Consider the following 13,640-nt stretch of genomic DNA (forward strand, 5'->3'; position numbering starts at 1 on the left):
TCTCTTAATTTTTATCATTAATCTATTGGTTAGTGTGATTAGAGAGAGTAAAAAACGAAAAAAATTGAGCCTAATTGCTTGCAATTGGACTAATTGGAGTGGCATTAGTGTTCTAAACACTTTTCTTGACCTAAATCCATGTTTAGACCACTCCCATTAGGTCGCAATTAGTGAGAATTAGCACTACTTATGTCTCATTTGCCTAATTTTTCCTCTTTTGGGTGGGTTAATTGGAGACTTAATTAGAAGGGTTAATTGGGGATGATCACATCATTAGATTAGCCTTCACATTGCTAATCCATCTATCACATCCCCATCTCAAAACTCCTCACCATAAGGAATAATTAGAGAGCAAAGAAAGAGGTTAAGGGTGATTAACAATGAGATTAGGGAGGATTAATTTTTAGTTAAGTTAGAGTGTCTCTAGTTGAAAACCATTAATTTGGAGTTGACCTCTAACTTTAGCCTTTTCCCTCCAACTTGTAATTAAGAGGGAATCTTAGCTGTCCCCCCCACTCAAATTTCAAATCTCCACCAACCCAAATTCAAAATCGTGCGGCGTACGAACGTACCTACTATGTAAGAATACAGACGTACCTACCAGAAAAAAAATATTTAAAAAACGTACACTCACAAGGCCACGGCCATTCACTCCTAGGCATATAGATGTACGTAACTTTTTAATAAAAGGAAAAAACAACGTACACTTCCAAGGCCACGACCGTTCACTCATAAGTGTATGGATGTACACTTATGAAAACAAACTTTTTTTTGAAAAAAAGCGTATAGTTCTAAAACTAGGGCCATTCGCTAAGCGTACGAACATATAAATTTTAAAAAAAACTTTTTTTTTACTGAAAAAAACATACACTTCTAAAGCCACGACCATTAAAGCTATGGTTGTTCACACATAAAGCTACGATTGTTCACTCATAATGTCACAGTCGCTCACTCCTAAGTGTATGGATGTACACTTCGAAAAAAAAACTTTTTACGGGGGAAAACAATGTACACTTATAAAGCAACAGTCATTCACTCCTAAGCGTACGGACGTACGCTTCTGGGAGAAAAAAACTTTTTTTTCAAAAAAAAATCAAAAATTTCAAATCTTTAGAGGTGCTTAAGGTCTACCTCCCCACCTCACTAGGGTGGTTTTTACACACACGAAACACTTAAAAAGACCTTATTTTGCCTTAAAGGTGAGCTCATGTGCAAGGAAAAAGAGAGCAAAAACTTATCTTTCTAATCCGCGTGCACATCGTTGAAGCTTTTCTAAGCCTCGCACACCATGGACACCTTTCGATCATGTGGTTGCATGTCCCAACAAGTGCCCCCATTCCATTGGGCGGTACCCCAGCCATTGTACATTCACATGTTGTCAACATGCCAAACACGTTTTGTCGTGAGGGCGAAACGATTTATGAAGAGCCCTCATCTAGTGGTGCCCCTCCGTACATGCACCCCGACGTGAATAGACACCTCAAGCACACATACATGTCTCCTCCTATAAGCACGGGCCTATTCCCACCCCCCACCCACATACTACCTCCCCTTGATCCCCAAATTAATATTGTGAGCCTAGCACAAGCTATAGGAAAGGGGAGTGGCACAATAATTGAACCCACCGACATCACATACACAACCAATGTGGGTGAAAATCTTCAAACTCATGTCGAAATTCCATGAAGTTGGAGACCCCATATCCCACCTTGAGGTCTTTAACCAAATCTATTAGGCATTTAAAATTTTTGATGATACAACAAAGGTCCATATCTTTGGACTAAGGCAAGGCAGTGCAATGGTTCCAATCATTGGACCCTCAGCACAAAGGTACTTTCAAATCAGTGAAAGAGGCCTTCATTCTTGGATTTGCACCATTGGTCCCAAATGGAGCCCCGTTATTCAATTGTTCCAACTGGAACAAAAACCAACAAAAACCTTCACGACTACATAGCACACATTAAGTACCTCAATTTGCATTGCGAACAAAGGGAACGATTGAGTGACAAGCAATTAATGGACCATTTCCTCTTGGGTTTGCACAATACAAAGCTTCACGACCATCTATTAGTGAAGGATCTCTTAACCTTTAATCAAACCTACAAATGGGCGATCTTTCTCAATGACAATTTGCAATAAAGTGATTCCATGCAATTGGCCACTGAGCCAATGAAAACCCAAAGCCCATTTGTACTAATTTGCGAGAAAGCGCTTCCACACAATTGGCCACCACCAAGCTAATGACAACTCAAATCCCATTTGTAACATTACCCTCATCTCTTCCTAGGCACCATGCATTAATGGTGGCTCCATCGCCAACCAACCACTCACACATAGAGCCACCAGTGCCCATCTTTCCAATCCAACCATTACCTCTCATAGCAAACCCCCATTGATCATGGAAAGATCAAAAACCTAGTCCCTTGCCAATCCCATGGAGCCCATGCACTCCAACACACCTAAAGCACCCATAACACATCATATTCCCTTGCTTGTACCTCATGGGGACCCTAAACCAATTGTGCACACCATAGGTGCACCCACAAGGAAACCACCTCTTCAGTGTTTCCTTTGCCATGGAGCCCATAGAGTGGTTGAATGCCCTCAAAAGAAAAGCTTGTTAACACCCCAAAGTCACGGCTTTGGGATCGACCATTACTTCAAGGATTACCTTGCAACAATCAGTTTCTAACTCCACGATCGAAGGCATGCCATCCCTCAATGTGTTGAGCATTCAACATGGAAAGATAGTCACTGCCCCATTGAATGTAGTCACATGGTTGTAGACCAAACTCAAGAAAGCCAAAGAACCAAAGTAGTCCAATACCTTAGCTACCGAATGTGCCACATTGAAAAAGAAACAATGCTCCAAGCACATTGGCAAAGGTGAAGATTGGGTTACCATTAGAAGTGGCTCAACAAAGACCACATCCTCCTCCTCCGGGAGTGATGATTGTGCCAAAACGTCACTTGACAAAACAGCCCCAAGGAATTAAGCCCAACCACCAAAGCGGACTATCCCATATCCCAACCCCATCATCGAGAAGAAACAGCTTCAATAGGTCCAAGCACTGGTATAGGATTTCCAGACCCAACTCGAAGAATCGCCATCACACGTGTCCTGTATGCAAGAACACCCGAGGACATGTAATCCCCATAGATCTATTTACTTGACGTCTGGGGAAAGATCCTAAACTTCCACATTAGGTACGAAAGGAGCCCAAGCTTATGCAAGAGGCCGAGAAAGATCCATTCGCCAACTTGATGTTGACCCACGAAGATCTTTCCCCACGAAGATCTTTCCCCACCTGTGCCTCCTAACCCTCCATTGCCTATTCCACATGACGCCAAGACCAAATCCCACGCTCACATCGACGAACTCGATGAAGACCATGACACAAAGTCTAACAAAGACTCACAATGTGCCCACAAAACATTTACTGAAATATTTTCCCTCCTATGGCACCCAAGTATCAATCTAAAGCCCCATCAAATAAGGACCAAATTGAACTTCCATACACCATTTCCAGTCCAACCTATGGACCAGACCCTGAAAATGAACAAGCTTTGCATCAACACGACCTTGGCCTATCAGTCTTTCTTTCCTCCCAAATCCAAATGCCCACTGGAACCTTGTTACAAGGGAATCCAAATTTATGGAATGACCTTAGGGATTGGATGGAACGAAAACTACAGGATCCCATGGAGGAGATGGACAACTCGACGTTGACCCATGAAGATCTTGCCCCACTTGTGCCTCCTAACCCTCCATTGCCTATTCCACATGACTCCAAGACCAAATCCCACGTTCACATTGAAGAACTCAATGTGGACCCCACGACACAAAGTCTGGCAAAGACTCACAAGGTGCCCACAAAAAATTTACTGAAATGTTTTCCCTCCTATGGCACCCAAGTCTCAATCTAAAGCCCCATCAAATAAGGACCAAATTGAACTTCCATACACCATTTCCGGTCTAACCTATGAACCAGGCCCTAAAAATGAATAAGCTTTGCATCAACACGACCTTGGCCTATCAGTCTTTCTTTCCTCCCAAATCTAAATGCCCATTCGAGCCTTGTTTACAAGGGAATCCAAATTTATGGAATGACCTTAGGAATTGGATGGAATGAAAACTACAGGCTCCCATGGAGGAGATGGACAACTTGACGTTGACCCATGAAGATCTTGCCCCACTTGTGCCTCCTAACCCTCCATTGCCTATTCCACATGACTCCAAGACCAAATCCCACGTTCACATCCAAGAACTCGATGTGGACCACGACACAAAGTCCGGCAAAGACTCACAAGGTGCCCACAAAAAATTTACTGAAATGTTTTCCCTCATACGGCACCTAAGTCTCAATCTAAAGCCCCATCAAATAAGGACCAAATTGAACTTCCATACACCATTTCTAGTCCAAACTATGAGAACCAGGCCCTGAAAATGAACAAGCTTTACATCAACACGACCTTGGCCTATCATCCTTTCTTTCCTCCCAAATCTATATGCCCACTGGAACCTTGTTACAAGGGAATCCAAATTTATGGAATGCCCTATGCCAAATAATCCCAAAGTAGCTTCTATTTCCATACTCAAAAGCTACTACCCCTATGGATCCTCGTCCGTCAACTATCACTCTCATCAACACAAGATCCCAGTCCCATGAGCTACGATGGCAAAATAAGACAAACCACCAAAATAGAAAGAGAAAACACTGACCACCACAAGATCAACACCCAAGGAAGCCAAGATTCCCATTAAGGTGTCTTGATGAATATGCTAGTGCTAAATGTACATCACCATCCAATACGGCATCTTGAAGGCGGAAGTAGTTTCCATGCAAGTTACCTACTTATCCCTCTGGAACCCCGACCTCACCACTTGCTTTACTAACACTGTCACCACACCACCTACCACTTGGATATTGGTCATTAAGTATTCCGTGCCAGTCTACTCCTTCAAGTACTCTGATTCCTCCCATGAGGATGTTAAAACTGCAAAGACCACAAAAAAGAAAACAACAAAACACAACATAATGAGTACTACTCCGGCACATACAAGAAAGAAAAATTCATAAGAGCCCATATGAGTAAGCTGGATACTTAATCGCCATTACTCCACCAACTTAAGACCCCCCACCCCCTCTCATTTCCAGAGAGACAAGAGAACCAAACAAGTGCGACACTTCCCAATGTGCCTCGACAACTTCTTCACCGATCACGAGGACGAAATCAAGTTTAGGAAGGGGAGTTTGTTAACCACATGTGATTAACACATTTCTATGACTAGCGCCCGTACCATATTGTAAATCCCATCATTTGATGAGAGGGAAACGTCCTAAAACCGCTCCCAAGTCTTGATCTTCAAACGATAGACAAGAGGATCTTGGCTAATTGGCCAAACCATAAAGAAAAGCCTTGTAACTATGTTTTGGGTGCCTCGGGTCACTTACTCCCAGGCAGCCTAGTGGGAAAAGGCTTGGAACTATAAAAGCCAATTTCTCTTGTTTGTAAATCATATTCTCCCATTTATACAATAGAAGTGGAGTGTTCTTTCTCCCTGTCTCTTGCAACTCTAATCTAGTATGTGTGGTATGCTTAGGGTTAGGATTTGGTTTGGCCAATTAACCGCTCCGATGTCTTGAGCTTCAAAGGACAAACAAGAGGATCTCGGCTAATTAGCCAAACCATAAAGAAAAGCCTTGTAACTATGCTTTGGGTACCTTGGCCCGAGCAGCCTAGTGGGAAAAGGCTTGGAACTATAAAAGCCAATTTCTCTTGTTTGTAACTCATATTCTCACATTTATGCAATAGAAGTGGAGTGTTCTTTCTCCCTCTCTCTATCTAGTATGTGTGGTATGTTTAGGGTTAGGATTTGGGTGTGATTATTGCTCGTTCTCTCTTGCTTCTTCTCTTCCTCTTGCTTGAGTGATTAGGCTATCACCACAATCGCCTTTCGTGGAGATCCCACATGATCTTCGTGAGAGCAGTTGCACCACCCATAGGATTACGAACCGCCTCGGTGTGTGACAAAACGAGTGAGGGAGGATCATGGCAATGAGCGGCTATCCACACGCAAGACGATGAAGCTCTTGAAGCATTGCTGAAGCTCGGTAGATCGACAACTTCCCACGACACGTTAGGGTTAGCTTAATAGAATGCATCTAATAGTTCTAGTAGTGATCACACTCTAGTGGCCAAGGACAAAGGCAAGAATTTCAGTGGAAGACTACTCAAATAAAACTTCTGAGGCTAAAGATGATTATGATGAGCCAAAGAAAACTACCGGTATTATAGAAATCATGGCCATGCAATTGAAAATTGCTTTTAAACTTTAGAACAAGAATCAGAAGAAGAAGATTCTACTAGTTCTATTCCATACAATCAGGGTGCCAAGAAAGAGGACTCTGTAAATGTGAAGACTTCTCACTTATGGTGGCTATTTGTAGTGAATCCCAACCAAGATTCATGTCTAAGTGTAACTGCTTCAGGCAGTTGATATTTTGACAATGGTGCTTCCAAGCACATTACTTCTCAAAGAAGTTTGGTCAATAGTATGAAATCTATACATGATAGTCACATTATTACGTGTGCCAACAATGCCTCCTAATCCAATCAAAGATATTGGTGAGATTTTCCTTACTACTGCTTTTGGGAGTAAATCTTTACTTTGTGACCATTGATGATTATAGCAAATTTGGCTAGTCTTACCCATGAAAGAAAAATCAGAGGTATTTTCTCATTTTCAACACTTTCTTGCTTTGGTTGAGAATAAAACTGACTTAAAAGTCTAGACCCTCCGTACAGATTGGGGAGAGAGAGAGAGAGAGAGAGAGAGAGAGAGAGAGAGAGAGAGAGAGAGAGAGAGAGATTTTTCTAATGCTTTCAAAGACTTTTTGGCACAAAAAGGCATTAACCATCAATACACAACTCCTTATACACCACAACAAAATGGTGTCGTCGCGTTGAGAAAGAAAACATGACTCTCATCTCATCGAGATGGTTAGATGCATGGTTAAGGGGGGTGAGCAGCTTTCGTACAAGTTTTGGATGGAAGCATTTCTCTATGCTACTTATGTGCTGAATAGATGCCCCACTAAAGCTTTGAAGACAGTCACTCCTTTTATGAAGCTTGGTTCAATTGAACACCCAAGTTTGAACACATGTGCATCTTTGGTTGTTTGGCATATGTACATGTGCCATCTCAGATTTGGACTAAGCTTAATGACAAGGCAATGAAATGCATTTTTATTGGCTATAAGTGCAGAAAGCAAAGGTTACCATCTCTACAATCTCACCAAGAAGATTATTGTTAGTAAGGACGTCTTTTTATAAAAGGAATTGGTCTTTCTAATGATGGGATTCAGCAAACATGCCTAGGCCGATTCCCTAAACATGTTTGATGGTTTTTTACATGTGCCAATATCTGTTGATAACCAATTTTTCCTACAGATGCTTGTTTTTTGCATGCAGGGAATGCTCAAGAACTTGATGTACCAACTTTTGATCAGTTTAAAAGATACATTAAATTTTGAAAGATAAGTACAATGAGTCTAATCTTATGTCTAAATGGATTAGAAACGCCTTGCTCTTTTGTAGAGTAGAACTAGATCCGAAGCTAAAACCATTTCTTCAATAGATATTGTTAAGTTTTCATTCCTTAGTTCCCTACATAATATAGATGAACTTGAGTCTTTTGAAGAGTTTTAAGAAAATCCAAATTAGATTAAAGCTCTGTAGGATGAAATTCAAGCAATTTAGAAAAATGGTACTTGGGATTTAGTGGATCTACCTCTTAGTAATAAAGCAATTGGTACTAAGTGGATTTACAAAGTCAAGAGAAAGATTGATGGATCTATGGACCAATTCGAGGCTAGAACTATTGCAAAGTTTATGCCCAACAAAAAAGCATTGCTTAAGAAAGCTCTTTATGATTCGAAACAACGCACCAAGGCTTGGTACCACAAGATTCATGCCTATTTGACTAGACAAGGATTTCAAATTAGTCCTCTAGAAAGCACTTTGTGTCAAAAAGGACAAGCAAGATTCACTTGTTATCATTCTCTATGTCGATGACATGCTATTGAGGAACCAATGAGGATTTGATTATAGCTTTCAAGGCTGACCTCGCCTTAAATTTTAACATGTCACATCTTGGTCTTTTGCACTACTACTTAGGTATGTAGTTTATATAGCAAGATGATGGTATAGGCATTAAGTAGTCCAGGTACATCAAGGCACTACTCAAAAGTTTCAACCTAACCAATATCTACACCAATGGATCCTAGTGTAAAGCTAAGTCTACAAGTTCCCAAGAAATCATTCGATATTACCACTTATGCTCAAGTTATTGGATGCGTAATCTATTTGTGCAACTCATGGCCAAACATCTAATATGGTGTGTCAACTTTTAAAGTTCATGCATTGCCCAAGCATCAAACATGCAATTAAACGTATCTTTTGATACTTGCAAGGCACTTAAGACATTGTTCTACGCCAAGGGTATAGGCTTTTAGTGATTTAGATTAGATAGGTGATTATGATATACGACAGTTCACATCTAGAAATTGCTTCTTTATTAGCAACACATGCATATCTTTCCTAAGCAAGAAGCAACCAATTGTGGCAACACCATCTTATGAAGCTAAATACAAACAACATTCATAGTGACAGTTCAATGTGTAATCTCAACAAACACCCCTACTCCAATTCTCACTATTGACAGTCTACGTGTAATGGCAATAGCCAAGAATCCTATCTTTCATGCTAGGACCAATCAAGCATATCAAAGTGCAATACCACTATGTCAAAGAGACTCCATGCAGATGCGATCGATCCGATCTATTATAGTACACATGACAATGTGACAAAAATATTCACTAAAGACTGCCTTCCGCAAAGCTTTGGGTTTCATCCCTTTCAAAGACTAATTTGCAATGTATGTAGTCCTCACATTGGTACTACACGAGGTTTTGGTTAGATATTTATTGTAATTCTATAGTGAGGCCGTGTATTGATGCCATCGAAACTTTTATGCCACAAGTTTTTTCCCATGGCCATCCATCCAAGTATGAATAGACACCTTAGGTTAGCTAGTATATAAGCAACCACATCCATTGTTTAGGGTTGCTAATCATTTTATACTTTCATCACCTGGTACTAGCTTTGAGCTAGCCATTCCCTCTCGCACTCTACACCCTTGTGTTCTTCTCATTGAGCATTGTGTGTGAGAGTTCGGCTCCATTGTGACCTAACAAGAAGGGAGGATAAAAATTTATGTTTTGTAGTGGAAAGATTAAACTTGGGCTAAGGGAGTAAGGAAATATTAAAGTCAAGTTCCCATCATCCACTATGAGCAAGGGTCACGTGGAAAATTGCTTTGCATGTGTTTCTAGTACATACCACAAGACAAAACAAGAGAAAATGTGTGGGACAAACCACGAGAAAATTCATCAGATAAGCAAGAGCCTTGTAGCCTAGAAGTGCCAACACAAAAAGAAAGAATGATGGAGTTCATAGCCAACATAAGAAGCTTTATGAGCAAATGTACATAGGATGAAAGACCTATGATTCAAAGCTCGGATACTACTTTGTAGCTAGTCTTAGTAATACAATCCATGAGGAATTGCAATTATTGGAAGAAGCCAATTAAGCTAGGAGCCTTGATTTCTATTTTAAACAAGCTATCAAGATAAAGGATAGGTTGGGACATAAGAAAAAAAGGAAAAAGGGGGACCTTATAAGACTGGTATAGCAAGAAACATATGCAATGCAATAAAATTTAAGTGAGATCATGGCCAAGGCGACCAAGATACTAGTCTCAATGCAAGAATAAAGTTTAGTAGCAACAAGGATTCCCAACCGACCTCAACATGACTACACATGGGCTCCACCTACCAAGTTAACCACACCACAAACAAGGATTCCTAACGGAACTCACCAAGACTCTACCCTCAACATGATTGCATGGGCTCCAACTACCAAGGAAACTACGCCACAAATGAATGTCAGCATTACCAACAAAGTAGTACTATTCTCACATTAGGGACCTTGTGGGTAGCCATAACACCTACAAGAGCATGTTTTGAGCCTCTCAATAGCATAGCACTTTACCAGCAAGGACCTAGACTATAAAACTAACCAATGGTAACCCAATCACAACCAAAATCGTTCACCAATTCTAATCCCACTCCAAATATTCCCATCGTAGTATTATCTGAATGAACAGAATTATCTGAATGAACCACTAGTGACCAACATGGATTTGGAGTTGGAGGTAGAAGTATATGGGGATGCTCAAAGCAGCATTGTGCTCTACTACATGGAAGTGATCACAAAAATTGTCACCAATAACACTTGAGTGATGAAAGATATGTCAAGGTCAAGTTTTATCCAAGGCGGAGGTAGTACCCCCTGATGCTTAGCACCCTTTGGATCATGCACCACTAGGGAATTCAAGACAAGGGTTGACACCTCCTCTCCTTGGATAAGAGTCTACCTCACCATACACCACTGCTGCTAGTCAAGATCTGAAAAGCCATCCTCGAAGGCACATTAGGGTAGCACAGAGAAACAAGTTAGGAAGAACAAAGAGTGGCTGTAAAGTTTCGACAAGAGCTCAAAGACAATATGAACAAGAAAAGTAGGTTAGAACGAGCTTAAGAGCAAAAACACAAACAAATGTGAAACGTAAAGAAGAAACACACCCAAGAAAGTAAGCAATGAAGTGAAGTGAGAGGAACCACTACCATCACATATTTCATCCATGGAGAGACTCGTTTCTAAAAGAGTTGGGATAACAATATCACATAACAAATCAAAATCAAATACTAAATGATGAAAGACTAAGAAGCGGGTGCCCAATATTTTCTACTCGTGGAAATTTTTTTTACAAGCGAACCAAACTCCAAGGCCCTAGAATTAAAACACGAAAACACTCCCATTTCTTCCCCTTATTAATTCACCCATGAAAACCTCCTTAGGAGTGCAGCTAAGAAACATCCCCAAGCTCTAGCATCTACTTAAAAACTAGGACCATTATGTTTTGCCTTATTAATTAGAGTAACTAGAAGTGGGTATCTAGACGTGCTTTGGTAAAGCTTAAAACAAATCTAATTCAAGGGTCACCATCCATAGGAGACTTGCATAGAGAAACGTATCCTCGTCCCAATTCCAACCGGACTGCACCTTGAGCCCTTCCAATGGTTCAGCTTCTTACACCTCAAACGTAAACTAATCACATTGGAACTCAAGGTTCCAAGAAAAAAGAACCTATTAGCGAGGACAGAAGTAGCATTGACACTCTTTCAACATTCGAATGCAAATGCTCTCCTATTGTTTCGTGTGATCAGATAGAGCATAAGCATCAGAGGTACATGGATAAGGAGATCTGTGCCTTCCTTCTAGGTGCAAAGGTGGATTCACAAACAACAAACCGCAAGAGTTTATACCAAGAAAATAATCACAAGCAAAAGCCATCAAACCGACGGTTGCACCTTGACAAAAACTGAATTGGCATACAGACAAATGAAACCCAAGCCATAGAGCCTTATTAAAGGAGGAATACAAACAGTTACACAGTTACTAAATTTAGTATGGTCATTGAATAAATACCAACGGTGAGCAGACCACAGAAGTTGGATCTACATTCAAAGAGCAATACGTATATACCTTTTGAAAGGGTACTCAAATGAGTGCTACTAGAATTACAAGGACATAGTAAGTCGACCAAAAAATGTTCCCATATGCAATTGTGGTACAAGTAGATGCTATAAAAGAAGCAACACAGGTATGTAATGAGCAACAAGAGGTGAAAAAAGAGTGCAGACCTTTTTTGCGTTGGTTGTGGGGTCCCCTATTCACTTTCACAAATGAAAATTTCAATTCAAGCCTTCATTTTTAAATGTGAAAATTTCAAGTCTCGAATTTTCAGATAAGAAAATCAGACCACTTTGTCTTTCATTAACTTTTAGTGTCAATTTAAGAAATGCACCCAACTCAATTTCAGAGGGTGCCATGTAAAGTCAAGACATGTTATCCTCTGTCAAAATATGCTCCTCATGAATATGTTCGCACAGACTCCGATCAATCGATAACTGAATATACTTTTTTAGAAAAATATTGAAACATACAGTCCAAACAAAAGACTAACTACAGCTTGCTTATGAATTTAGAGAAATACTGAAACACACAGTCCAAACAAAAGACTAACTACAGCTTGCTTATGAATTTAGAGGAATACTGAAACATAACAGTCCAAACAAAAGACTAACTAAACCTTGCTTCAAAGTATTCATAACACCAGTAATAGCTACTATTAGTTGCGTAAAAGAAAAAATTACTGAATAATAAAAAAAGATAAAACGACAGCCATTAACACAAAACAAGCAAGGCAAAGTTCTGACTGGGGATCGCCACATTGACAAAGGGCCTGAAAGCAAAACAAAACAATGATGCGGCTGGAGTCAATGGTCACCACTGCAAGAAAAGACCTGACCAATGATGTAGACAAATCAAAAAATCAGCCATCACTCCAATTCTATATGGGCGACACCCTAGCAATGCCACCTCCACCCACTTGTAGTCTACCCCTACTCTCAACCTCATCCCCCCCCCCCCCCCCCTCTCTTCCAGCACTCCAGTCCACTCGAGGCCTTCTAAAGCCATGGTATCCTTTTTGGTAAAAGCGTCCCAGGTGGAGATGGGCTGTTCGTAACACAACAGACAGTTGTTAACAGCTTTCCACCATGAGCCTACTCTACAAAGAAAGTGATGACATTTAAAGCAGCAGCATAGAACATGGACTTAATGGACCATAGTGATTTAAAAATGGTTTTCGAAAGTTCAACAGCCTTAGTGGAAAGACACCTTTTCCTGTTTTGTGAACAGCCAGAATTTAAACTTTTAATTCCAGCCTAAGATTATATCTAGGACATTGCCATAGACAGAGAAAGGGACAGAGAATGCAGCCTAATATTGATGCCATAAATTGCAGGTATACAAGAACTAGGCTGTAGTGGGCAACTTTTCTTGCGTAATTGTCACCAAAAGCTTGTTCAAAGGAATCTTCCTCCAATGTCTCACACAACACCTGATGGCAATCGCATAACAGATTGACCTTCCACCACACTGCATGGCAAAACACAACTCAGTCAGTCAGCAGAGTAATAACAAGCAACCAATCAACCACAACCAACATGGGGTTAAAACAACTTGGGCTTTGTAAATCGGATGTATGGTGTGCACACGCGCACACAGGCAAGCGTATGTGCTGAACATTCCAGCCACTAAGCAATGAACCAAGGCCATGCACACATGCAAGCATGTAAGCTGCACTTTCCAGCACATACGAGGAGAACCAAAGTGGCAGAACATGTATGATCCCGGAAAAAAAGAACAGTGGGGAAGGGAGGGGGGGAGGAAACTGACCTCTTCACATAGTAGTAGCAGAAATCAGCCAGAATGAATGTTTGCACGACTTCTGACAAAAGCACCATTGATGGCCATAAGCCATGCCCCAAAGCTGTCAACAAATAACCACGACTATCCAAGACCTGCAAAAACATCAACCACTCTCTCTCTCTCTCTCTCTCTCTCTCTCTCTCTCTCTCAAATCATGACTAGCCCCGCTATATTGG

General features: G+C 40.8%; 1 protein-coding gene across 2 annotated transcripts in view; it reads right to left on the reverse strand.

The window, feature by feature from the left end:
- Positions 1-12,797: 12,797 nt before the first annotated feature.
- Positions 12,798-13,640, reverse strand: part of LOC147619342 (uncharacterized) — a 36,123-nt gene continuing 35,280 nt past the window's right edge. For both annotated transcript variants that reach the window (XR_015261838.1, XM_086772967.1), the window contains exons 5-6: positions 13,432-13,556; positions 12,798-13,131 (exon numbers count right to left, since the gene is read on the reverse strand). Coding sequence is in view for 1 of the 2 variants with exons in the window: in XM_086772967.1 (XP_086629093.1) it covers positions 13,083-13,131; positions 13,432-13,556 (174 nt within the window). In the remaining variant the exon portion in view is untranslated. The remainder of the gene's footprint in view (positions 13,132-13,431; positions 13,557-13,640) is intronic.

This window comes from Cibotium barometz, chromosome 33 (assembly GCF_041138505.1).
Source record: "Cibotium barometz isolate CiBa-2024 chromosome 33, ASM4113850v1, whole genome shotgun sequence".
NCBI lineage: Eukaryota > Viridiplantae > Streptophyta > Polypodiopsida > Cyatheales > Cibotiaceae > Cibotium > Cibotium barometz.